Here is a 27,446-nt window from a genome sequence, read left to right on the forward strand (position 1 = left end):
TGGGGTTATTCTATTCATCTGGTGTCAGGATTTGTAAGGTGTATTTTCTTCAGAGAATTTGTCAAGTTCAAAGTGAGACCACTGAGTCGTCAAATGTTTGGGCAGGTAGTTCCCTATAACGCTCCCTTATTAAAATGTTAACATCTGTAGGAATCTGCAGGTGTATGCCGTGTTTTGGTTTTGATGTTGATAATTTGTGTTCTTTCCTTCTTTTCTTGAGTGATCTGTCTAGCACCTATCAATTTTGTTGATCCCCTTAAAGAACTCACTTTTGGGTGTTCTTAAAAAAAATAATCGCCTGCTTTCCTAGCTTTATTTCATTGATTTGTGCTCTTGTAGTTAGTGTTTCCTCCCTTCTACTTACTCTGCTGTGTTATGTTTTCACGAAGAGTATCTTGGGTAGTTTGTTCAACCTTCAGCAAACTTGGCTAGATGCAAACCCCAGACTGTTTCCCCTAGGTGGGCAGGAATAGAATTCTTAGTTCAGTTGTTTGACCTTAACTGGGCTGCCTGGAGTCTGCTAATGCACGCACAAATCGGGGATTAGCCAGGATCTTGAATAGACTTTACATACAGAATTAGGACCATCCTCCCATGATGCTTCTGTCCCTTCTAGGAATTGCTCCTTCACTTTATGGCTACTGCGGGTCACCCCAGATTCTGCCGGCTTTTTGAGGCAATACAGTTGCAGGTTTTCAGAGTTTGAGGGGTCTTCCCTGGCTCCACCATAGTCTGCCTTCCGGATGAAACCGGTAAACAGAGGAAAACTTACTGGCGCTTTTTCCTTCTTCCAAGTGTAGAGTCGATTCCCTTCCAGTGTGGCCCGGCTCTCGGCTGCTCTCTGGTGCCTTCAGGCTGTTGTTTCTTTGTATTTGGTCAAGAGTTTAAAGTTGTTATCTGGGGGGGGGGGGGGGTGGTTAATCCACGAGGAGCTAATCCTTCGTTATCACAAGCTGCAACCACACAGTTTGTTCCTTTTTAATCTCACTCCTCTCCCTGTCTCTGTGATGGCTCTGTTTGTAAGAAGAGGTGGTTCGGCCAGATTTCTAGTGTCAGGAGGGGCACTGAAGTGCTTCTAGAACTCACAAACTGGATTACTTGGTCCCTGAATAACCAAGATTGCTATGTCAATATTTTTTTCAAAAGAACACCTATTTCCTTCTGCTATAGGGGTGTCTGGCTAATTGAGGACTGGAGTAATTCTACACAAAATTGGAAAGTCCATTGAATTTGTCTTCTTGGAATTCATTCTTCAGCCCTTCTCCCAAAGGGTCATCACAGTCCCTTCTACCTGGCTAGACATGCTCCCTGGGCCTCTAGACTTTTCTTCATGGACAGCTCTCTAGGTGTCTGACTCTTCTCCCTTCTAGAACCTACCAAAAGCCTCTCTCCCCTCTCTACCCCTGGGGCCTGTTGTCTCTTTGCTCAGCTGGAGTTAGTAAAGGGACAGAAACCTAGTTCTGTGACAGAAACAATGGGCTAATGTGCTCTCTTTCACGAGGAAAACAGATCGTTGAGACTGACCACCCTGAAGCCATAGAATAAATCACAGAAGGTAAAGTAATCCAGCCTCTTCATTTTCACTATTGAGAAAATGATTTTCTGGGGAAGATAAAGGACTTGTTCAAGGTCACACACTAGCAGGATTGGAACTCGAATCTTATTTCTCGACTACCAGCTGGCACCAAGGAATGGCTGCGAGCATCGAGTCCGGTGGCCGCGGAGGGTAGAAGGTGACAGAGTCCGTTTTGTGCACGGCTGGCTTCAGTCGTGGACAGTGACCGAGCAGGATTACCTGGTGGGTTAACAGTATCAACGCCGTGTGGTGTGAGTTGATGAAAAGAACCAAAGATGTCTTAACCTGGAAGAAAGAAAACTGAGGGGGGACATCATCAAAGGCCCCGAGTGGGGATTCAGGCATATTTGTGCAGCTCTGTACAACAGAACCTTGACAAATGGGTCCAAGATGGCGGCCAATTTCATCGTAAGGCAAGGAAGGGTTTTCTAACAATTAAGAGTGGCCACAAATGGAAGGGTTAGTGGCTGAATTCTCTTGGGGAGGTAGGCAGTAAATTCTGTACACTGGAGGCTTCCAGATAAGGCTCAGTTTGGGCTTTAGGGAAGAGGCTCCGTTGTTCCTTTACTTATGGGAGTTTAGAACAGATTCCCTCCTAGTCCTTTACAATTATTGGATTCTCTGGTGACAGGAGACCCTTTGGTGACCATCACAAGGCACAGACACCACCTACCTCTAGAGGGGAAAAAGGCCGTCCGAATGCGCCAACACAGGCCCTCCCAGCCCCCACCCGATACGTATGTGGTCTGCATTTTAAGTTTATTTGTTTACTTTGAGAGAAAGAGTGAGAGCGGGGGAGTGGCAGAGAGAGAGAGGAGAGAGAGCTCCAGACTGTCAGCGTAGAGCCTGAGGCCAGGCTTAAACTCACAAACTGCGAGATCATGACCTGGGCCAAAATCAAGAGTCAGACGCTTCAACGACTAAGTCACCCAGGCACCCCTGTGGTGTGTTGTTTTTTTTTTTTTTTTTTTTTTAAGGAATCAGACAACCACAGTGAAGTCTTCTAGTGGTTACACAGCTCCGCTGAGACACGCACGGGAGGGCACTAGAGGTCAAGGTGATGGTCAAGGTGAAATGCCAATTTAGCGATTTCCCTGTCGGCACTGGCTGCATTTTACGAGAAAGCAGAATGGTCTTCTGTGCCCTCCTGTAGCCAGTCTGTGGACTGATTTGGCAACCACAATGAAGCAGATAAACACAGGGCCACATGCGTCACTCGTCCGTCTCACTCACTCCATGAGTTATGGGGCAAAGTCGGGCCCTGGACTGAAAACACATTTTATCCATTATCTTGGAGCTTTAAAAATGGTGACTATTTTAAAGTTTCTGCTATAACACAAATCACAACTCACATGCCAGTGCTGATGAAAGACAGGCATGGGTTTGTTTCGTTTTGAGGGAGAGAGAAAAAGAGAGAGCCAGCGGGGAAGGGCGCGGAGGGAGAGGGAGAGAGAGCATCTCAGGCAGGCACCACGCCCAGCCGGGAGCCCCCTGCGGGGCTCGAACTCACGATGCCGTGGCCTGAATTTGTGCCCCCTCAAAATTCACATGCTAAATTCTAACCTCCAAGGTGATATTGTTAGTGGGGTCTTTGAGAGGTGATTAGGTCATAAGCAGAGCCCCCCCAAATGGGATTAGTGTTATAAAAGAGAACCCACAGACCTCCCTTGCCCCTTTCATAGCGTGAGGATAAAATGAGAATTCTAGAATCTAGAAAAGGGTCCTCATCTGTCTCCCAGCCTCCAGAACTATGAGAAATAAACGTGTTTTTTTGTTGTTGTTGTTGTTTTGGCTTATAAGTCACCCAATCTATAGTATTATTGCAGCAGCCAGGATGGACTATGCCAGTGGACTTCAAGACTAATCAACCTCCAACATTGCACCAATGTTCTCCCAGGGACTTTCAAGAGGGGCTAAACTTTGCCAAGGATCATAGGTCCTGAAACCCTAATGCCTTGTTTTATTTGCATATTTTTGTGACATGAAACTTTGTCTTCCACAGCACGTTCAGGAGCTCCGGTTATAGAAGAGGTTAGTCCCTAACTTTTTGGTCCTAGTTCCCCTTCCCTCTGGTGGAGCAGTTCCTCTTGATAGACGCTGTCTTTGAGCATTATTTATTCAGTGAACGGATTCCTTGAAAGGCTAGTATTTTGGTTTGGTTTGGTTGGCTTTAGTTAAAGAGCGCTAAGTGTTTCCGAGGTAAATATTCTAAGTCTTTTGAGCACTTCCCTTTGAAAGGGAGCAAGTGTTATGAGAAAGGAACCCACGTACGCCCTGGAAGACTGTGGCACAGCATGACAGCATGATTTGTTGGAAGCTAGTCTGTGGGGGAGGGATGGGAGTGACAGGAGAGGAAGACGAAGGAGGAGACCCAGGGGAGGCAAGAAAAAAGAGGACACACACACACACACACACACACACACAGATTGATTTAATGTCTCAAGGCTCTTTATTCATCCACCACTTTGTTCCCATGACATCACCAAGTTCAGGCAAAGGGTGATGATGGTGAACGTGGAAATAGCCACAGCCTTCCCAGTTGCCCCCCTGCCTCTCACGTCACCCCCTCAAGTCCATTCTTCACGTGGCCTGTAGAATGATGCAAAGGGCTGGTGAAGTCTATTCTCCACCTTCCTGTCTCATTTCATCCCTGCCACTGCCTCTTGGCCTTGAAGTGTCCAAAGGCCAAAGTCGATGGGGAGCATCAACAGTGTCCGGCTGCCCGGGAGTGAGAGGTTACAAGGTCTTTGCTTGCTCCTGAGCCTGAAGCCTGGGATCCCAGGGGGCTCCCTGACCTCCCACACCTTTTCCCGAGGGGCCTGGAGCCATGCCAGTGGTGGGAGAGGGCGAGACCCTCCCCTCTAAGAAAGGAAAGAGGAGGGGAAGTGCCATTTGCGTTGTTTCCTCCTGGCTGTCCCAAAGACCTTTAAGCAGATCTGTGTTCGGCGTCGCTCACGGATGAAACGCCACCCTGGGCCACACTTTATAACTTAAAAGGAAAGTATGTTCCCTCCTGGAAGGTGCTAGCTAAGCGCTCTACAGGGAACATTCAGAACATCGAGTTGTTGTCTATGGGTCTGTGGAGAGTGTATCGACATGGATTTTTCTGTGTTCGCTACACGTAAGTATTATGTTCTCCAAACGCTCCATAGGACAGTGGTCACCGCCCCCTCGACCCGGGTCCCTCCCGTCCCCTGCCTCGCCCCTTACATCACAGAACACTTCTGCTCTGCCGTCTGCTTCATTTCCGTGAAGGTGGCCTGGGCTTTTTCTTTTATGGTGTCCAAGTCCATGTTCTGGAGATTCTGGAGCTGCCCGAGAATCGAATCCTTGTCCTCTTCCTCCTCCTGGTCTTCGTCTACCATTTTCCGGAGATCTTCGGGCAAATCCACGTCATCTCCAGCCATCTGGATTTGGTTCTCATCCATTTCACTCTGCGCAAAAGACACAAACGCGGAGCTCGAGAAACCACGCGGAAGCAACCGAACCACCGAACAAACAGTAAAAGCAGCAGGAAGACCCTCCGCTGGGGATGAATGAAGCGAATGGCGCGCTCGGCTGTGTCTCCGCGGAGCCTGGGCTCGGTAGCAATCGTGGGGGCCGGGGGGGGTTGGGGGGGGAGCTGGTCGCCGCGCCCCTCCCTCTTTCGCTGCACCTTGGGCCGATCACGCGTCCCACAGCAGCGGTCCCCGGGCCCCGCAGCATCAGCATCATCTAGGAACCTGTTAGAAAGCCAAATTCTGGGGCCCCGCCCCAGACCCCCCCGAATCAGGAGCTCGTGGGTGGAGCCCAGCCTTGCGGGTTTTAAGAAGCCCTCCTTGTCCTGCGGTGCCAGCAAAGCCGGAGAATCACAGACCGACTCGTAGACTCTGCCTCAGGGCGGCTTTGCGAGCTTAAGCAGTCTGTGACTCAGTGGCCCCGGCTGTTCCCACCCTGGAGGGTGGGGGCTGGGCTCACCGCAGCCTGACCGGGCTCCGTCGCCGTGGCAACTTCTGCTTGACCTTTGACCCCTCCCCCTCTTCTGCTAGGCACAGAGTCACGTCACATTCAACCTCCCCCCCTTTCGCACCCGGAAGTATGTCTGCCACATAGCCCTTGGTTATTAAGTAAATCGGCTGTGTCACGGCTGGTACTCACATCCTATTGTGCTAACTGCGACCGTCACAGTTTGCCTTACATGGTTCCTTTCGTGACTCCACGAGGGGACGTTCCGCAGCGACGTATAGTGCGTGCCCCCCGGTCGTAGACATTCCTTTACCCCTTTGGCTGTGGGGCCTTTGTGTCTTAAGTAGAGAGAAAAATCCAAAGAAGTTTCCCTGGGAAGGGTGAGGGTACTTTCTATGCCCAGATGGCTGTATCCGATGATTTCTGAGATCAGGTTGTAACAGGAGGCACACAGGGCGCCAGGGGCCCAGAAGATTACAGAGCATTAGAAAAGCGAAGGATGGGAAAGAGCTCAGCAGACTTTGGGGCTCTCCCACCTTGTCGGGCGGTGACCAAAGGGCATGCAAATTCACACAAAGATGAAATGATCGCTTAGGCCTTTTTTTAAAGGATATATCTATTTGAGAGAGAGAGCGAGACAGCGCGAGCAAGGGGGGGAGGGGCAGAGAAAGAGGGAGGGAGAGAGTCCCAAGCAGGCTCTGCACCGTCCATGCGTAGAGCCCGATGCGGGGCTCGAACTCATGAACCGCAAGATCGTGACCCGAGCCGACCTCAAGAGTCAGCCGCTTCACTGAGCCACCCAGGCGCCCCACGAACGCTTAGTCTTCATCAGACCTCACCGATGTGATTTTAGAAAGATTTTGACACCTGCAGCTTTCCCGGATGGCGTGAAGGTCAACACCTGCAGGAGACTATGAATTCCCCTCGCCTGGGTGCTGAGAATAAATGACTGTAAACAGACATCTCCGGGTACAAAGAGCGAGCCAGAGTGAGGTGTATGCTCTGTGCTCCATCGGTAAAGTGGATTTCCTGGGCCTTCTCCAGCTCTAGGGCCCCGTGGCTCCCTCCGAGTTCCTTCTTCTGGTGGGTCTCTGGGCAGAGAGACGGCAAGCCGGGTTTGCAGAGACGCTTGAGAGGCTGACTTGGGATGCAGAAAGGACGTGCCCTTTGGGGGTACACCCTGAAGGCCTCTGGGAAGAGCCGCTCTCGGCCGCAGCCTCCCAAGGGCGAGAAGCCTCTCCCTGCACTTGGCCAGGCCTTGGCCCCTCAAAGCGCTTAATGGATTAATTAGTTCCTCGTCAAACTGTTGTGGGGATTAATTAGTTAGTTAATCCGCAGGGGCTCCCAGCCAGTCCTCCATTTCTATTTATTTTTTATTTACCTACTCTAGAAGTTGCCTTTCTTGCTAATTACCCTCTGGGCGTTTTTTGCGGGGAGGAGAGGAAAGGCAGGACTTCAGCCTGGCCGTTCTCAGTTCGTGGAAAGGCACGACCTCTCCCCTCTCTTACGCACCCCGAAATAAAATAGAGTGATTTGAAATGGCTTTCCTGGGAATGCTGGCACCCCCCACCCCTCTGGTTGGGAATGAGATCTCTGTGGATGTCACCAGAGTCAAAACTGGCTGGAGAAGCCGCTGTGGCCTGGAGGGACAGGTAGCTAGAGGGGGGACAGGGACAGGTAGCTAGAGGGACCAAAGCGAGGTGGGCTGGCCAGTGGGTGCTCAGAGAGCCGGCCTGTGCATGAGGGCGGTGTTCCCTGCCTTCCTTTCACCCAGCAACTTCGTCATGCTGCCTCAGGGGGGGAAGCTTTGGAACAGATTTTCCTTCCAGGAGGACTTTCAGGTTTATTCTCTCTTCATTCCTCTTGCCTGGGGCAGGCCGAGCAGTGGCGTTCGACTTTACCTCAAAACTCACAGAGGGGCTCTTGATTGGCACCTTCTACCAAAGCATTTCTCAAAGTGGGGTCTCCAGGCCAGCAGCATCGGCAGCTCCCGGGACCCTGTTAGAAATGTACATCCCCTGGGGCACCTGGGTGGCTCAGTCGGTTAAGCATCCGACTTCGGCTCATGATCTCACAGTGCGTGAGTTCGAGCCCCGCATTGGTCTCTCTGCTGTCAGCACAGAGCCCACTCTGGATCCTCTGTCCCCCTGTCTCTGCACCTCCCAAACTTGCTCTCTCTCTCTTTCTCTCAAAAATAAATAACCATTAAAAAAAAGAAAGAAAGAAATGCACATCTCAAGCCTCACCCAGACCTGCTGTGGGGGCGGGCCCAGCAATCTTCAACTTAGCAATTGCCCTCCCGGTGATTCTGGTGCATTGCTTAAGTTTAAGAACTCTCCTTCCCTTGAAGACAGGACTGTGACTCACTCATCTACACGTCTCAGAACCTAGCAGAGTGTCTGGCATGTAGACACAGACAGTAAATGTTTATTGAATGATTCAAGGAGCCTGTGGTCAGGGGCTACAACAGCGTTAACAATCCTTAAACGCACAGGTCTGCTTTGCCGTAAAGAGCTCTATTTTCATAGCTGCTGACTTGCCTTTCCACTCCTGTTGGGCCAGTGTGCCGGGAGGTCCACTGTTGGCTTGAGAATCAGATTGCCTGAGCGTGAGGGTTACCACCACCACTTATAGGCTGTGTGACCTTGGGCACCTTACACAACCTCTCTGAGCTTTACTTTCTTATCTGTAAATTGGGATTCTATTATTTGCCTTAGAATTGTAGAGGATTAATTAGATGACATCTGAATTATTAAGCAGTCAACCGGGGGTGGCTATTCATAAACAGGATAACTCCCAGGGCTGGGCTGCAGATTCGCATCGGATAACCATGACTCCTGCCTATGGCGGTCAGCCTTATCAGAGCCCTTGCTCTCTTCGCACCTTCCCTCTGGCCTAGAAATGGCCCCCCGCTCTCGTTCCACAGTCACGTTCCTGGAAGGCTGGGCCTATTTGTTTCCCTTTCTGCACGATGTCTTCCGTTCTGGGAGAAAGCTGCCGGGCTTCGTCACCCTTTGCCAGACCCATGGGAATGTTTGTGGGAGCCGGCGGATGAGCACTGAAAGAGGTTCCAGGCTCACGACCAGCCCTCCGTTCCCCCCATCCCTGGCTCCGTCCCTCCCTGGGAACCTTGTGCCATCAGGTTCCCAGTACTGGACCTCCTGCCCTCCTCATCAGGCTTAGCAGGACCCGGCCCAGGAGCTCACTGCACTCTCCGGGGCATAGGCCTGGTGAAGGGGCCTGAGAGGATCCAGAATACATTTAGGCCGGGAATTCGGGGTCCCGGGCAGCCCGAGTGTGGTCTAAAAGAGGGCCGTGGGCTCTGGGCGGGCCTGTCTCTTTGGCCCTAGAGACTTTTCACCCCATGTGAAAGAATGCAGTCCAAGGGACAGAGGGGAGCCCTCTAAAGCATGGTGCCCAAGGCGGGTGGCTCCGATTGTCCAGTCTAAAGGGAGTATTCGGTGTCGTCCACGGCTACGGTCAGAGTCCTATCGTCACCATCCTTCTAGAAGGACAATGCTATTGACCGTCTATCAGCAGCACGGTTGCTTCAGGTGACCATTCCAGCACTGGGATTGATTTCCTTGGGTAATCGACTAAGGGTAGGACAACAGGTGGGGCCGGCAGGGGCTAGAGGACAAAACGAAGCCCTTGGGAACCAAGCCTGGGCCCCAGCCTCATTAGTGCTGGGTCCTAACCACGTGAGCTGGCCCCAGACCTAGGACAGGCCAAGGGCAAGGGTCCTGTGTGTGAAAAGGGTCTCCCGTGGCGGAATGACACGATTCCCCCCACCGCGGCCACCTATGGCAGTGAAAGACCTGGCTTCGAGTTCCTGCTTTGTCACTTGCCGGCCCCATGACCTTTCACAAGTCACCTTACCGCTTCCGATGCCCCGGGGAAGGGCCCTAGAGGATTACTGAGCAGATCGAAGGAGACGTGCCGTGACATGGTCCCCTAAGCTTCAAAGCCCTGGACGAGGGTGGCTGTGGCTATCAATATTTTTGAGAAAAAGGACAGTTGGCTCTCACAATCCCTGCTGAAAGGGTCCCCACGATAAAGAAGGCACCGACAGTGACACAGAGCGGGGAGAGTATCGGCCCTGGAAAGAAAGATCCGGGCCAGAGCAAGCCATTAAGAAGAATAAATGAAATTTGTACGACGGCCCCTGTGCGGCCTTGTCTCCTGGCCTAATGAACCTCCCTGATGACGGGGCCTTGTCTGTAATCCAAGCAACGAATGGCTCGCACAGACTTTCTGCTGCCCACTGACAAATCAGCCTGGGGAGACCAGGAATATTTTGACACATCAAGGAAAGACAGTAATGCCTCCGCACACCCCCAGATGCAAGTTATAGATGGGATGAATCAGCTCCAGGCAGGGAAGGAGGCTGAGCCTGAGAACCACGGTGTGAACGAGTGAGTGAGCGAGCGAGTGAGTGAACCAGCCGACCGTTAGGGGCCAGACAAGCTATCCTTTATTCCCAGAGGTTCTGTCTCAGAGGTCTTCTCATTTCTAGAAATCTTATCAATTTGGGATATCGTTTAATGCAGTTAAAAGCTAATTATTTTTATGCCGGCTGGCCAGAAGCAGTTTTAATCTCTTGGTTTTTAACCAGATTTATAATCTTAATTGCCAGCGCTGAATGCCCCATTATTTAAATAGCCCCACACCCTGTGACTGATTTCTGACCTTTCCCTGAAGGCTCAGCACCACCCTGGATTCACGCTGCGCCCTAGATTTTGACACACTGGCCTTCACCTTGTACCAAACTTGAGATACGTTGACAAACGATCGTATCTTCAACAGTTAACCGTCAAAAAGCTGAGCGTTCACCACATTTTTCCAATCTAGTCAATCAGGGGGCGCCTGGGTGGCCCAGTTGGTTAAGGGTCTGACTCCTGATTTTTGGCTCCCGTCATGATCTCACGGTTTGTGAGTTCGAGCCCTACATCCAGCTGTGTGCTGGCCGTGTGGAGCCTGCCTGGGATTCATTCTCTCTGCCCCTCCTCCACTCACTTTCTCTCTCTCTCTCTCTCTCTCTCTCTCTCAAAATAAATAAATAAACATTAAAAAATAATCTAGTCAATCAAACCTGGATATATAGCAAATACCTGTTTGTTTGATTCTAGCCAGGTTTTATTTTGGTTTCGGTTTGTTTCTTTCTCTTTGGTCTACACAACTCCAAACAGCTAAGATTAATGGATTTCTTTGTCGAGTTGATCTAACACTACATGTTTCCATCTCTGTGAGGATCACTGGCTGCCAGTCTTTACAAACCTCCTCTTACTGGCCTAGGTATGAGTAGAGGGGCTGTACTGGCTTCTAGGCAAGGAGACAGCCACCCCTCGTTCCTGTCCTGCCGGAACCTGAGACCCTGGGGGGCAGCCAGTCCACAAACACCTCCATGGAAAATTAAAGTGAGCATGGCCTGCTTTGCCAAAGGTAAAGGGGTATTCGGGCCGGACCAGGAGGGAGGGAGGCGTGAGGCCCGGGGGGGCCAGACTCTAGCAGACCCACTCACTCATCCTTGTTCTGAGCATTTGCCGCTGAAGGTCAGAGCCAAGTGTATGTTCTATCCCTTAGAACAGTGGTTCTCAACCCTCCCTGGGGCCCTGAATCCCGTGTGACGCCTAGAAAAATGGCTAGCACCCACCCCCAGAGGGTTGGCTCCAATGGTCCGTGGCAGGGGCTTTGACGATATCATTTGTTAAATAATTTTTTTTAATGCTTATTTTTGAGAGAGAGACAGAGCGCGAGTGGGGGAGAGACAGAGAGAGAGGGAGACACAGAATCCAAAGCAGGCTCCAGGCTCCGAGCTGTCAGCACAGAGCCCGACGCGGGGCTGGAACCCACGAACCGAGAGATCATGACCTGAGCTGAAGTCAGATGTTTAACTGACCGAGCCACCCAGGTACTTCTAGGCGATATCATTTTTAAAACGTTTACCGGGTGATTCTCGTGTCTGAGCAGTGGGGAATCTTGTCTGGGGTTTGCTAGCTGCTAAGTCCGTTGCACCAACGTCTTCCCTCCTCAGCTACTTGCACAGAGGGTGTGGATCTGACTTCTTCGGTCGAAAGTGTGCACACATATAGGACCCATCCGGAATGGGAATTTCTAGACACCAGCTGTGTGCGTCTTCCACTTCTATCCCTTACCAGGGCATTGCCGAGGGGCTCAAGGAGCTCCTAAAGGTCACCATCCAAGCCTCTCATTTTACAGAGGAGGAAACTGAGGTCCGGAGGGATAAAGAAACTTGCAGAAATGTCATTCAGCTGGTTAGGGGTTAGCAGCCTGCACTGCTGTGGCCGGTGGGGTCACATCGGCCTGGGGTCTTATCTTGCTTCGCCATTTACAGGCGGTGTGACCTTGGGAAACCCCTCTTCCTCTCCGCCCACCGCCCTCCCCACCAGCGCTCCTCTCCGTGAAGGGGAAATAATATCTACCTCCCTTACAGGGGTGGGGGCTGTCAGGATCACCGGAGAATGCCGGCATGGCAGAGTGGGGTGTCCCACATTGCCGCTGTACCCATGTCCCCTGGCTCTTTCTCGCCTTCCCCATGTCCCCGCAGGACATTCAGTCCATGGCTCTTTCAAGGACACGAGTAGACGGAGCAAACTGAGCTGGGACAGGATGGGGCGGAGAAGGAAGGGAGGGCCCCTGGCCGGGCCTCGATGGCCTCCAGCCCCGCCCCCAGAAACAGCTGCTGGGGAGCAGGGGGGGGTTTCTGTGTCTCAGACCCTGCTGCGCAGCCCAAGGGCTCCGGATCTGGAGGAGGCAGACAAAGGAAGGTCCACAGAATCCTCTCTTTTTTTAAGAGGCAGATTTTAAATTCCGTTCCAAGGGAGCCTCCAACGTGACATTAGTCTAAAGACAACTCCACCGATAGATTTTCTTCTACCTTCACCTTTATTCAAAATGAATGATGCCCTGAATAGAGCAGACCAACACCAGGTGTAACTAAATCATATAGCTCAGCAGGGGGCACAACATTATTTTTCAATGACTAACCTAGATTGACAATTCCGTTAATAGGATTAGGGTTCATTGTGGAACTGTTTTCTCTTATTAATTTGGCTTGACTTACATATACATTTTGAATTGGCTAGGGAGAGGGGCACGTTTGTTTTTAGAAAGCATCGTGTGGCTTTCTTTCAAACGCGTTACTTCCTCTCTTTGCAGAAGTGTGGCATTTGAATTATAACACAGACTTTGTACTTTATACAGTTAGAATGTCTAACCCAGACTTGTTCTTTTCAGGAAGAATTTATTTTTAATGTAACTCTTACAGCAGATAAATTCTTTCTGCTGTTTTCGATACTTGGTTCTCTGTATTTTTTTCCCCCTTGTTCCCAATAACATCCGACATTCGGCAAACATTTCGTGTGTGTAGGTGTGTGTGCACACGCAATTTCTACATGGCAGGCACCGTGCGAGGCGCTGCGGACAGAGATGAACAGCTCAGCCCCTTTGTTAAAGGGCACACAGTCCAGCAGGGGAGACTACCCAGGGTGGTAAGATCACGTAAGGGACGTGCACTCGGGGATGATGGGAGTGCGACAGGAAGGGCAGTGGGGAGAAGAGGGTCACAGAAGTTTCTAGAAGAAGTGGCACTAGACCAAAGTCTTACGGGAAGGAAAGCGGTCGCGGAGAGCAGAGTGGAGGGAGCAAAGCAGGAGGAAAGTCCAGTCCGAGCAGGGAGTTGCAAGAGACGAGACCGGAAAGACAGGAGCCGCTTAATGGCCTACAGGGCAAGGGATTGGGACTTGATTCTCGGAAGTTAGGATAAGGTTTGGTTTTTTTTGTTTTTTTTTTTTTGTTTTTTAACCAGGGGAGAAACAGGGTCAGATCTGCGTCTTGGAAACCTCACTCTGCCATTTTGAGGGGAAGAGCCACTGGTGAGCTGTTGTAGTAAGAGAGGTGAGAAATGCTGGGGCGCCTGGGTGGTTCAGCCGATTGAGCGTCTGACTCTTGGTTTTGGCTCAGGTCGTGGTCTCGCGGTTGGTGGGTTTGAGCCTCGCATCGGGCTCAGTGCTGACAGAGTGGAGCCTGCTTGGGATTCTCTGTCTCCCTCTCTCTCTCTCTCTCTCTCTCTCTCTGCCCCTCTCCCACTTATGCTGTCTCTCTGACTCTCTCAAAATACAAAGAAAGAAGAAAAGAAAGGACGAGGCCTGCCCTTGGGGATGAGCTGAACCTGGGGAATTGGCTGGAGGTGGGGGGCGGGGGGTGGCGAGGGGGGCGTCGGTGGGGATGGGGCCTCCAGGAGGAGCAGCTCTGGGGGAGAGCTGGCTGGTCTGTTCTGGATATGAGCCACGAGGCGCCCCAGCAGGGGCAGTGAAACGTAGAGACAAGAGGTAGGATGTAGGAATAGCTTTGAGAGTCGTCCCACACAGACAGCTGGTAGCTGAAGGCCACAGCAAGACGCCGCCCCCTGGCCAGAGCGTGCGGATTCAGTGGGAAAAAGAGCAGACCTGGAATCTTCCAACACTGGGGGGGGGGGGGGGCGGCAGACAGGGGAAGGCTAAGCCACGAAGAAGACACAGGAGAAACAGTTGCAGCGCAAGGCCTGGAAGCTGAGGAGAGAGGGGGCTTCCGGAGGAAGCGCCGGCCGAGGCAGCAGGAAGGGAAGAGAGACACAGAGGTGTCACCCGAGAAAATGGTAGAGCCGCCTACTGCGTCCAGACAGGCTACCCAGCATCCGAAGGAGGAAGGTTTCAGCGGAGCTGTGGGAACCAGCGACTCGGGGAAGGTACCTAGAAAGGACTGTTTGCTCAGCAGGTGCTAGCTGCTTGTTTTCCTTGGGAGAGATCTGCCCTTCTTTCTAAAGGAGAGACAACGGACATGGAAAAAGGCCACCCCCTGAAGATACAGGACAGGGGGCGATCGGCCAAGCGAGACCCAAACTTAACGTGAGCATCGTGGATTCCTGTGGGCGCCAGGAGTCCTCGGGGTACCTGTGACTTGAAAGCCGGGGGACGTGTCCACAGAATGCACATGTGGGCAGTTTCTTTTTTTTTCTTTTTTTTCAACGTTTTTTATTTATTTTTGGGACAGAGAGAGACAGAGCACGAACGGGGGAGGGGCAGAGAGAGAGGGAGACACAGAATCGGAAACAGGCTCCAGGCTCCGAGCCGTCAGCCCAGAGCCCGACGCGGGGCTCGAACTCACGGACCGCGAGATCGTGACCCGGCTGAAGTCGGACGCTTAACCGACTGCGCCACCCAGGCGCCCCATATGTGGGCAGTTTCTTATGTACCTCGGATTCCTGCAGTTTGATCACTGCACTTATTTGCTTCTGTGATTCCTGCAATCATCGTCCAGGGCGCCGGGGTGGCTCAGTGGGTTAAGCGTCCGACTTCGGCTCAGGTCACAATCTCACATCTCAGGAGATCGAGCCCCGCGTCGGGCTCTGTGCTGACAGCTCGGAGCCTGGAGCCTGCTTTGGATCCTGTGCCTCCCTCTCTCCCTCTGCCCCCTGCCCCACTCACTCTCTGTCCCTCTCTCTGAGAAATAAACAAACATTAAAAAATTAATAATAATAAAAGGGGTCGTCCCAAGACCCGGGTGCAATAAATGTCATTGTCATTAGCAGTGACCGATGAGCTGGGAGAGGAGGCTTTTTACTGTTCCCTGGGGGGCTGGGCCCACGTTCCTCCTTTTCCCAGTCCACATTTCCTCCCCCCACCAGTCAGCAATCAGTGAAACTCTTTCACGGGAAACGCCAGCCAAATAGTTGCTTTAGAAAATACGGTTCTAATTCCAAAATGTGACATAGTTATCCTCATTAGATCTGACAGCTCCCGGGAAGACATTTTCCTCAAATCTGCTCTCCGTTGGGCCTTGGTGAGGGGAAGGGCCCAGAACCGCCTCCTGCTGGCTGTGTGACTCCTGTGCCGGTGACCCTGGGGAATTGTGAATGAGGCACCCAGGGGGCATCCCTCGTTAGCTGGAAGACCTAGTGAATGTATCCAGCTCCCCGTGGACCGCTAATACCATTAGAATGGCTGCTTACCCAATATGGACTTTATAAGACAACACGGGGCTTAGCAGTCTGCAGCCCGAGGGGAGGGAAAGGTTGTTATTAGGAGCTCAGGAAGGTCCTGGTGCCTCTTGCTTTCTGCCCAGCACTGCTTTCTTGTTGGACGGTTGTGTTCGTTCTCCAGGCCACCCTCCTGGGCGGAGATACGGTTTCGAGACGGTGGAGGGAGCATGGGACACAGAGAGCACTGGGTAGAAGAATGAGGAGGCTGGAGGTCTGTGTGGCCCAGTAAGCGGTGTGACCTTGGGCAAGTCCCTTGATTTCAATGAACTTTCTGGTTATGCAGCGACATGGGCTTTTTCAGATACGTGAGAAATAAGTTTAATAAAAATAGAAATACCATTCAGACCCGGGGGTCAAGGAGCCGAGTACCAGGGGCGGTCCAGGAGCCCATACCTGCTCCAGAAGGAGAGCTTGGACAGGCGGGAGGTGTCCCACACCCAGAGGTTATGGCTAATTGTTAACAATGAATAAAATCCTACCGTTGGTAGGATTTGCCCTTACCAATGTCTTTTGATGACCTCTTTTTACAGTCGCCATGCCCTGCCTTCCATCCCCAGGACTTATAACGGGGAAGTTCGTACCCTTTGACCACCCTCACCCATTCCACCCGCCCCACCCCCACCTCCTCCCACCTCTGGCAACCACCAATCTCTTCTCTGTATGAGTTCTTCGTCTTCTTTTTTTTTTTTCTTTTAGTTTTATTAAAAAAAGTTTTTGTAATGTTCATTCATTTTTCAGAGAGACAGAGACAGGCAGAGCGTGAGTGGGGGAGGGGCAGAGAGAGAGGGAGACACAGAATCCGAAGCAGGCTCCAGGCTCCCAGCTGTCAGCACAGAGCCCGACGCGGGGCTCGAACTCATGAACTGCGAGATCGTGACCTGACTGAGTCACTCAGGCGCCCTCGAGTTCTTCTTTTTGTAAAAGATTCCACATACAAGTGAGATCATACAGTACTGTCTTTGTCTGACTTATTTCACTTAGGATAACACCCTCCAGGCCTATCTATGTGGTTGTAAACGGAAAGATTTCCATTTTTTAGAGCTGAATGATATATATGCGCACACACACACACACACAGCAGGATGGCTGGTTTTAATTCAGTACTCGGATAAGTAATTAATTAAGTGAAGTAATCAAGATGCCAAGCCCCACGAAGAAGATGTACATAACGATTAGGGGGTCTGTTGCCCCGTCTCTAGCCTGGCAGCTCCTGGCCGGGCCTCCCCTGCGGCTCCAAGGGTGTGGCGCTGGCCACCGGCCCCTCATTCCTTTCCCTGGGTCACTGGACACACTGCCGTGGCCTGGAGCTTTCCCAATCACAGCGATGCCCGGGGGCACTGCCGGAGGTTCCAGAGCCTCCTTGCTCCTCATGGGAACATCCAGGAGATAAAGCCCTGAAACTTCAAGCCCCATTATGGTTTTGGGGTGGCATTCTAAAGGTTCCAGGAGTCCTTCTGCACAATCAAGGAACACCTAAGAGTTACATCCAGCTCCAAATATGGAGCAGCCCGGGCCCCTCCAGATAAGTTGGCCTGGTCCGGTAGGAGAATCCAAGCGTGGCTTTCAAGGCCCAGGGAAGGACTGCCCCCCACAGTGGTCATTTCCCCGACGTCAGGCCTGAATATTCCAATTCCTTCTCCTCGCCCTCAGTCACTGGCATTTCAAAATCCCTCTCCATCCTGCTGACCGCGGAGACGGCTAACACCAGTTTGTCTTCTGGCTCTCTGTCCTGGCGCACCGCGGGAGGATCCCGCTGCTCGGACACTCCCCTCCCAGCCTGTCCCCACACGGGGCCCCTCACGGGCGCTTGCCACCTCCTGTTTTGTGACAGCTGCTCCTTGGAGAGCCCACCAGGCCCTTCCAGGGGCGCCAGCACAGCAACCGCTTCACAATACAATGCACAATCTGGTCCTTAGTAGCAACCGAATAGACTCCCCCCGCCCCAAAAAAAAAAAAGTTCACGTCCATACATGTATTTCTGTCCCCCACCGCCAGAGTCCCTGCTACAACCCACAGACCGCGCGGAAGAACTGATCAGAGCGGCGGGGCCGGTCCCTGCGGCTGCGCGCGCGCCCTGCGTTAGGGACACCAGGGGGCGCGCGGGGCCCGGCTCCTGTCACCAGAGGATTGGCCGCTCTGCACGGACAGGAAGCTGCCGGCCAGGGGCTGATCTCAGCCTGGCAAACGCGTCTGTCCCCCAGCGCATCCTTCTAACCCTGGGCAGGGGATCGGGTCCAGAAGGCCCGCTGCGCCCCGAGCCCGGATGGGGCGGGTGCGAGGGGAACGTGTGACCTGTAACAGCCACGGGAGACGGAGGGGGTGTCCAAGGGTGGGGCTGGACTTCACGGGGTAAGGTGCCGCATCGACGTGGGGGCGTTTGTCACACCTGGCGACAACGGGACAGAGCGGAAGAGGAGAGCGGCGGGGTTGTATGATACACTTTCTATTGATTACTGTTTTATGGGCAGTGTAACTGGGTTGGAATTTCCACGTGCTGTGCGAAAAGCAGGCAATTGTCCTGCTGGTATTTTTAGCATTTTTTCACACCACAGGCCTATTCTGGCAACGTTGTGCAGCATCAGTCCATTTTCACAAAATGCAGCCATAATATCAAAGAGGCCCAGGGAGGCCCCCACCTGAAAGCAAACTGCAGGGAAAGAGTAAGTGTGGAACGCTTTCAAGGGATATTCTCATCTATTTCTTTGGGTTGTATTTGGAATTTAGTAGCGGCCCCCAGGTCCCGGGTGAAGCCATCAGACGACCCAGGAGGGGGAGAGGCCGGGTGTCTGCTGGGCTTTGGGTGGGATTCACTGAACTCCTGAGCAGTACAGGCGGCCCCCAAAGCCTTCATGCAGGCTTAAGCCACAAAACCGTGCTTAAACTTTGGGGACACCTCGAACGCTGAGAGTAGCGATCGCAGAGACCTTGGGGGGCCAGAGGGAGCTGTGCTCAAACCCTTTCGTAAGGCACGCTTTTTCGTGGCTGAGAGGCCGACGTTCCCATCCCGGTTCCGTCGGTCAGTAGCTGTGGGTTTTTTTGCCAAGCTACCTGACCCCCCCCCCCCCCCCCCCGGGGCCGCAGTTCCCTCATGTCTAAAAAGAGACAGTGACATTAGATTCTTAGGTGAGCTCAAGGGTCTTTCTCGGGGTCGAAGAAAAAAAATCAGGTGGGGTCTCACACGCATTATACATTTGAAGCAGCTATGGGAAAGGGGGGTATATGAGCCTTGGTAAATCACGCAATGAAAGATCCTGGGCTCCACTGTTGACAATTTGTTGACTTCTTCTCGCTCCTGCACCCCACCCCCAGCTGGTTTCAGGGAGCAGAAGCCTGTGCAGATATAGTCACTGCCGCTCCCCTGGGCCTGATTCTCTCCAGAGAGGATATGAATGTGCACATTTCGTGGCTTATAACTCTGTCCTCTTTTTATAGCTTTTGTTGGGAGAGGCTCTTGTCCCAAGGGATAGCGTGACTCAGGGATCTGGGAATTATTTTTTCTTTGAAGACCGTCAGGGCCATGCTGCTGAGCCTTGCGTGAGGTGCTCATCCCTGAGGCTCTGGAAATGAGCAAGACCGTTGAGACCTCGGTGGGGAGAAAGCAAGCAGAAGCTCAGATTCTTGACCTCGAGTTGTCGCACCGTTTGCACATATCAGTGTGCTTCCGCGAGGTCTTTGAGACCCCCAGCTCTTATTAGGAAGACATAAGACTTCTGGGCATAGAGATAATTACAGCAAAATAAGAGCTGTCCTCTGCTGAGCTCTTTCCATTAGGCAGGTGGCTGTACGAGGTCCTTTACGTGATGTTAGCTCAGACAAAGACTTTGTGAAGCAGGTGTCATTGTCTCCATTTTACAGATGAGGAAACTGAGGCCCAGATATTTTAAAAAGCCATCTGAGGTTGCACCGGAATTAAAACCCGGTTCTCCTCAAGACGGCCAGCGCTGTCCCTGGAGCTTTGGATAATCCACTAGACAATGGGAGTGGCGGGGACCGTGTCTAGTGGCCCACTCTTCCAAGATGCAAGCACAACGCAAAAAAGCACGAGGCCGGAATCAGGGAGGCAAAAAGCAAAGACATGCTTTTCAAAATTCGATGGTTGCTGTGAAAATGTTTAAATCTCACTGTGAGTTTTCCTTCCCTCTGTGAGAGCAGAACATGGTTCCTAGGGCATCTAAGGGGTCAGTCTCCCCGACAAGTTGGGGCTAAATTTAACTCTTGGGTAACTTCAGCACTGACCTTGCAGGGACAGCCAAGCTCTCTCTCCCCCTTCAATTAGTGCTTGTAAGCTTCTGAAGTCAGCTTTCGGGGGACCCGCAGGGGACCCATGGGAGCCGTGCATCTGAGCCTGCCGTAACATGGGCCACACATTCTCTTCCCATCCGTAAACCAGGACTTGACCAGAATCTACAGGCGTTCGTTCTCACCGCCAGCACCGAGATGGATAGACGCCCCGTGTGGGGTGATGACATCACCTCCATAAAGAAGGAACAGACCGTTCCTTTGAAATACAGGCAGAATATGGTAGAAGGTCTTGGGCTCTGCCTTTCCTGCCTGTGTGGCCTTTGGCAGGACGGACTGACCTCCTCCATGCTTCTGCTTCCTCTACCATAAAACGGAGGTGATAATACAACCACCCCAGAGGACTGTTTGAGGATTAAATGGGTTGATATGTACGCAGCCCATAGAACATTATCATGTGACGCATTATTTTGTATTATCAAATACCAGCGATATTAAACACCAGTGATTATTTCCTCCTTGTGTATTTACACAGAGAAGTTCTATAATCTTTACATAAATTTACATAAAAATAGCATTTGTGGCTTTTAGCTCCATTTGGTTGAGACAAAATGGAAGTTTATAGAGGTGAAATGATTGGAATCTACTTTTCATGAACTCCAAGTTCAATGCTCTTTCACGACATCAAACACCTCAACGAAGACAAATAAGTGTGTGTGTGTGTGTGTGTGTGTGTGTGTTCATGAATGTGACCCTTTGCCGATAATCAAACATTCTCCACGTGCTAGTATCTCAGAAATTATTGGATGTTTACTGAGTATAGAGCGTCTCACCTTTGGGAGCCTGTACTTTTCTCTGAGATGGACTCTGACGCATGCCCTCTCTGCCTTTTTTTGTGTGAATGCGGCATCTCTTTCCATCCTAAAAGTAAAAGAATAGGATAAGCCATCAAAGGATAGACAGAGCTACGGACATTCCCACCAGACGCGGAGATAAACCTTCCTACGCCCCCAAACATCTGCCTCTCTTTCTATCATTCTACTGTCACAACTCACTGCAGACCCCTGAATCCCAACGGCAGCTTGGTTCTGGGAATCTCTTTAGGATGCAGCCCAGAGAGGGGCAGAGTGGTGATGCCTAGTGTATGGTTGACCTCAAGGTGCTGCTCTAGATACGACTTGGGACCACGAACATCAGAATCGCCTGAGTGCCTGTTAAGAATGCAGCTTCCTGGGTCTGATCTCACACTGACTCAGAATCCCTGGGGGCGCAGATGAGGGGAATGTATGTTTTTAACAAGCTCCCTGAATGATCCTTCTTCAAGTGAAAACAGCGTCGCCAAATCCTGGGCTGGGGGGTCCTTAGAGGCACATGGGATTTAGGGATCTATAGAAAGCCATTTCCCTTCATTGCCACCCCTTCTGGACCCCAATTTTTGTACAGCGTTCCCTTCCCTGTTTGGAAGGAGGCATCCCCAAATAAGGTAGGGTCGATTTCCATAATGCTCTGGGGACCACCTACTTGGACTTGGGCTTATGCTGGTTTGAAATGGACTCCCTTGCTCAGGGTGACCTCGACAGAAGCAGACAGCTTTGGGGATGTCTCCAAAGCTCACAGTGACTGCCTCCCCTCCCAGCTGCCCAGAGACGGGCATCACTCGGGGCTAGATTTATACGCCGGCCCTGCTCTCTGACCGTCTTGAATTGGCCCAAGCTGAGTAAATGAAATCTTTTCTCCGGGATCTCTGGGACTGAGAAAGACACATTCGCAGTGTGGCTGGAACAGGTGAACTTGGAGGCCGCGGGCCACCATTGTCCCCAGTCCACCCGGTCTGGGTGGCCCAGGGGGAGCTGACCACTGAGAAGAAAGAACAGAGCAGCCATGCAGCCACAGGAGCAACGGCAGGAGCCAGGAAAGAGCTCGTGGCTGGCTTCCCACCTTATTCTGGTTCCTAGGTTAGGCCCGTGTGAGGCGTGGCGGGGTAAGGCATTATTTGCACGAAAAGGAATTCTGTTTTCATTTTCAGGTGGCTAAATTGGCTTCTATTTCTTCCCTTCACGTTTGGAAATCATCTTAACCATCACACAGAAGGCGGCCTGAAGGAGGGGCTGATCTGAAGCCATCCGATTAAATGACTGACCACCGGGCCCTGGGCGCAGGCCCTCCCTGAGCTCACTGCCCGTCTCCAAAGGTCGGGCCCGGGGTGGGCACCCGACAACACAGGCTTCCATATTCTGCCTTTGGAGGGGGAAACAGGATAAGTGACTTGCCCGAGAGATCCGCGAGCCGGGGCTTGGGCAGAAGCGGATCTTTTCTCCCCAGTATTTCACTATGAAAACTTTCAAGCGTACAGAAAAGTCGAAAGCGTTTTACGGCGAAACGCGTATATTCGCCATCTATAGTCTACAGTTAGCATCTTACGATACACGTTTTATTACATACTCACCCCTGTCTCTACCCGGTCATTTACCCATTTTATTTTTTGGTTCATTTCAAAGCTGTAGACATCGGTACTCTTTCCTGCAAACACTTCAGCACGCAATGCCGTTAACTACAGCTATGCATTTGTTGGTAGTTCTTTTTTTTTTTCCCCTTTAAGTAAAATTTGTCTACAATTAAGTGCACAGACCTTGATTGCTGGTGAATTTTATGTGGCAACTTGACTCGAGACACAAGGTGCCCAGATTAAACGTGGTTTCTGGGGGTGTCTGGGAGGGTGTTTCCAAAAGAGATCAGCACTTGAATTGATGGACTGAATAAAGCAGATTGGCCCTCCTTGGCGTGGGGGGCGGATAACATCCAATCCATGGAGGGCTTGACTAAAACGAAAAGGCAGAGGAAGGGAGAATTCTCTCCTTCTCCGTCCGTCTGCTTGGGCCGAGATCTCAATCTTCTCCTGCCCTTGATTAGGACTTACACCATCAGAGTTCGGAACTTTCCCAGGCCTCCCAGCAACTTTCCCAGGCCTCCAGCTTGCAGACAGCAGATGGTGGGACTTCTCAGCCTCCGTAATCACGTGAGCCAATCCTGATAATCAATCTCACGTACCCACATATACCTGTGCGTGTATGCGTATGTATATTTCTCCTGTTGGTTCCGTTTCTGTGTGGAACCCAAGCCCCTATTAAGACATGAAAAACATTACTATCACCTGAGAAATTTCTCTCCTCCCCAGCGAATACCTGCTCCCCAGTCCCTGTCCTTTATCCACCATAGATTGGTTTTGCCTGTTCTAGAACTTTTTATAAATGGAGCCATATACTATGCCTTCTTTTGTGTAAGTCTTCTTTTGCAGAGCATAAAAAACTTTTGAGTTCATCCAGGTGGTGGTATTTAGCGATGGATTGTTCCTTTTTATTCCTGAGTGCATTTGTCCTATATGAATATGTCATGTTTGTTTATTCGTTCTCCCGTGAACGGACTTGCAGTTTGGCCAACATTTGGTATTGTGTCTTCTTAATTTTAGCCATTCTGGTGTGTGTCGTGGTACTTTAGTGTGATTTTCATTTTCATTTTCATGGTGACTAATGAGATCAGGTGGGTTGTTTTTTTTTTTCATGTACTATTTGGCCATTTGTGAATCTTTGTGAAGTGTTTGTTCAATTCTTTTGCCCATTTTATTTTGTTTTTATTACTGAGTTGTAGAAATTCTTTATGTATTCTCCATCCCAGTCCTCTGTCAGATATGTTTTGCAAATATTTTCTCTCCGTCTGTGACTTGCCTACAAATATTTTCTTAATGGGGTCTTTTGATGTACAAGAATTTTCAATTTTGATAAAGCCTACATCATTTTAAAATTTTATGGCTATTGCTTTCAGAGTCCTGTTTAAGAAATCTTTGCCTACTTTCAAGTTGCAAAGATATTGTTTTTCTCCTAAGTGCTTTATGATTTTAGCTGTTATATTTAGTTCTGTGATGCCTATCAAAGTTCGAGTAACAAATGGTCGCACAGAAATGACTGTACCACAACAAAGGTAAAGGGACATTTTACTATTGAGAGAGATGGTGGGGGGTTGCGGGGGGTAAATGGACTGTTGTTGCGTTCTAGGTGATGAAGCTATTGAAAACTCAAGCAACAGGGGCGCCTGGGTGGCTCAGTCGGTTGGGTGTCCGACTTCGGTTCAGGTCATGATCTCACAGTCTGTGAGTTCAACCCCCGTGTCGGGCTCTGTGCTGATAGCACAGAGCCTGAAGCCTGCTTCCGATTCTGTGTCTCCCTCCCTCTCTCTCTGCCTCTCCCCTGCTCATGCTCTGTCTCTCTCTATCTCAAAAATAAATTAAAAAATTTAAAAAAAGAAAAAAAAAAGAAAGAAAGCTCAAGCAACAGACCGGAAGCCGTGCCTCTTGCCAGAGGGAAGCAGGCTGGCCCCATTGGCCTGCTACCATTTCTTAAATTGGGCAACTACATAAATGGATGATATTCACACACACACACACACACACACACACACACACACACACAGCCACGTAGTTGGCAAATAACCCAACCCACAGGATTGACCACACCATTCGGGCATTCTGGCCTTTTCTCTATCCAGATAACTTAGGGACACCGGGACATGAGTTAACACACCAATGCCGAGTCTGTGACCAGGCCTGTTGCTTGGACGTCTTAAATGATTATTTCCATGATCAGATGTCTAGTCTAGGTTTCTGACAGGTTGCTTTGTATTAGCTCACTTGAGCTGAGAACATTAGGTGCGACTGTTCTGTTTCTTCATTATCCTTGTGTCATGTTTGTCTGTCTCCTCCCCTCCCCCCCCCCCCCCCCCCCCCCCCCCCCCCGGCCACAGGCGAATCTAGCCTACACTCTAGGGATGCTTTTCTTTGGTCTGAGCTTCATCTCAGTGCCAACACCGTGGTGGCAGTGGCGTTTATTATTATTTCTTTGACTTTAACTGCAGAGCCCAGCATAATGCATTCTAGGTAGTTTATAAGCTACGATTTCTTTCAAAAAAGAATTCAGTAGACAAGATTTCCATTAAATGTAGGCCTTTAGGGGTGCCTGGGTGGCACAGTCAGTTAAGCATCCCACTTCGGCTCAGGTCGTGATCTCGCGGTCCGTGAGTTCGAGCCCCATGTCGGGCTCTGGGCTGACCGCTCGGAGACTGGAGCCTGCTTCCGATTCTGTGTCTCCCTCTCTCTCTGCTCCTCCCCTGCTCACACTCTCTTTCTCTCTCTCAAAAATAAACATTAAAAATAATAATAAATAAATGTAGGCCTTTGTCCTTGTTAGTCAGGTTCCTCTAAGTCATTAACCTTTCACCTATAATCATCTTAGCAAAAGGACTTAGGCAACTATTACATAAGGGATCGTTAGCAAAAGGTCCAGGATGGCAGCAAGAGATACTCTTATTAAATGAGAAATTCTTTTTTTTTTTTTTTAAATAGGCTCCATGCCCGATGTGGGGGCTTGAACTCACGACCCTGAGATCAAGAGTTGCATGCTCTACTGACTGAGCCAGCCAGGCGCCTGAGAAATACTTTTACTAAATACTTTTTTTTAAAAAATGGGCATTTAACTTCAAGCTCAGGCTTCAATTCTTTGTTGTTATTAAGAGTCTTAAATGGGGGCGCCTGGGTGGCTCAGTCGGTTAAGCGGCCGACTTCGGCTCAGGTCATGATCTCGCGGTCCATGAGTTCGAGCCCCGCGTCGGGCTCTGTGCTGACGGCTCAGAGCCTGGAGCCTGTTTCAGATTCCGTGTCTCCCTCTCTCTGACCCTCCCCCGTTCGTGCTCTGTCTCTTTCTGTCTCAAAAATAAATAAACGTTAAAAAAAAAATTTTTTTTAAAAAGAGTCTTAAATGGATTCTACCTTAAATTCTAAAAAAATTACATACAGATTATGCTTAAAGACCAGTCTGCAGCAGTGAGAAATTGGCGGTGGTATTCACATTCCGTAACACCCAGCTAAAATGTTACTGATGTTTTATTTTTACTTTTTATTTTTATTTTATATAGCCAGGGGAATGCCATGTTCTGGAGGTACATGGCTGAAGTATTTAGGGGTAAAGCATCATGATGTTGGCAATTTACTTTAAAAATGGTTCTGTCTAGGGGCACCTGGGTGGCTCAGTCGGTTGAGCGCCCGACTTCGGCTCAGGTCATGATCTCACAGTCTGTGATTCGAGCCTTGCGTCAGGCTCTGTGCTGACAGCTCAGAGCCTGGAGCCTGCTTCGGCTTCTGTGTCTCCCTCTCTCTCTGTCCCTCTCCCACTTGCGCTCTCTCTCTGTCTCTCAAGAGATAAACATTAAAAGCATTCAAAAATTAAAAACACCAAAACCATTAAAAAATGGTTCTATCCATCCAACTAATCATCTATAAGCAAATATAACAAAATGTTAACTGTTGACCTTTTTCAGAGGTTTATATGGATATTCATCATTCTGTTCTACTTTTCTGTAGCTTTAAAATCTTCATAATAAACAGTCCGCAAAATTACCCACAGTCTTTGGGAAGCCAAGTCTTAGGACATAATCACCATGTCGTGCTTTCTAGCGTTTAAAAAAAGATAAAAAAAAAAAAAAGATCGTGCTGCGCGTGCCTCTTCCAGGAGCAACGCTTTCTTACAGTTTGAAAGCTTTCTACGCGCTAGGAGGGCGAGTTTGGGCAAGACCGTAGAGACAGGCTCACAGTTCGTCATCTGAGCACTTCGGCTGAGGCTAATTAAAACGAAACTTGACCAGAGCAAACGTTAAGCCGCTTTAAGAACGACACATAGATTCATTTATTATTATTCACTGCCATCCCTACCGGTAGGACACAGTAACCGCTGAGGCTGGGAAATGGGTCCCCGAACAGAACATTCCTTCCTAAGGCTAGAGGCAAACAGCACGAGAAAAGGCGTCTAAAAAAGCAAAGACAAAGAAACCGGGGAGCCCGAAGAAGGTATGGCCGGAATTCATCGCTTTAGGCTCTTAAAGGGAAACGAAGCCACGCGTACTCACTTCTCCTCAATCATTTGCTTTTGGTACTCCTCATATTCCTCTCTAGTCATGCCTTGAGCTGCTGCAGGATCAGAGGTCCCTCCTTCTTCTTTCTTTTCTTCAGACCCGCCACCAAATCCTAAGTTCTTTACCTGGTTGCTGATCATTGTTTTCATAAAGAAAGCCATCGTTTCTGCTCCAGAAAAATCAAGCCAAAACTCAGGCAGAACCCGAAGGCAGACGAACAAGCAAACGAAGACAAAACTCTCCAAATCTCAACGACGGCAACACGTTCAAGAGTGAGGGACTCTGCACAGCCTCATCTGCTCAAGGGCATGATGGCAGGGAAGAGCGGTACTCGGGCGGTAAGCTGGATTAAAGAGATGAACTCCTTAATACAGGGAGGCAGATGGTTCAGATAACTAAAGCACACCATCGGATGCAACCGACCACTTTCTGAATTAATACACGAGGCTAATTCCAGAAGCAAAAAAAAAAAAATCCTTCACGCTATCTACCCATTTCTCAATTTGAAATCATTGAGCGCAGCAGGGCTCGGGCGAGAGTCTCGTTCCGATTAATCAGAGCTGTCCGATTAATCAGAGCCGACCGATTACACGCCTGCAATGGAATTTCCAAATTCCAGCCCCGGAGCACCACATCCTGTTGAAAACGGAGTCCGGTGAGACTCAAAACCCAAAATGCTTCATTAAGCAAAAA

The 27,446-nt window shown here is 50.4% G+C and overlaps 1 protein-coding gene across 1 annotated transcript; it reads right to left on the reverse strand.

The window, feature by feature from the left end:
• Window positions 1-4,782: 4,782 nt before the first annotated feature.
• Window positions 4,783-26,914, reverse strand: CPLX4 (complexin 4). Its single transcript, XM_042911041.1, has 3 exons — window positions 26,748-26,914; window positions 20,633-20,720; window positions 4,783-5,010 (listed from the first exon to the last, which is right to left on the reverse strand). The coding sequence occupies exons 1-3, from the start codon at window positions 26,912-26,914 to the stop codon at window positions 4,783-4,785; spliced, it is 483 nt and encodes a 160-aa protein (XP_042766975.1).
• Between the last annotated feature and the right edge of the window lie 532 nt (window positions 26,915-27,446).

Source organism: Panthera leo, chromosome D3 (genome assembly GCF_018350215.1).
Source record: "Panthera leo isolate Ple1 chromosome D3, P.leo_Ple1_pat1.1, whole genome shotgun sequence".
Taxonomy (NCBI): Eukaryota; Metazoa; Chordata; class Mammalia; order Carnivora; family Felidae; genus Panthera; species Panthera leo.

Excerpts from the sequence above, each read along its gene's own strand:
- CPLX4 (XM_042911041.1), bottom strand. The coding sequence starts at position 26,914 with ATGGCTTTCTTTATGAAAACAATGATCAGCAACCAGGTAAAGAACTTA. Across the intron at positions 20,721-26,747 it reads AAGCAAATGATTGAGGAGAA|GATGGAAAGAGATGCCGCAT; the intron begins GTGAGTACGCGT and ends TTTTACTTTTAG. Across the intron at positions 5,011-20,632 it reads AAAAGTACAGGCTCCCAAAG|AGTGAAATGGATGAGAACCA; the intron begins GTGAGACGCTCT and ends TCTTTTGCGCAG.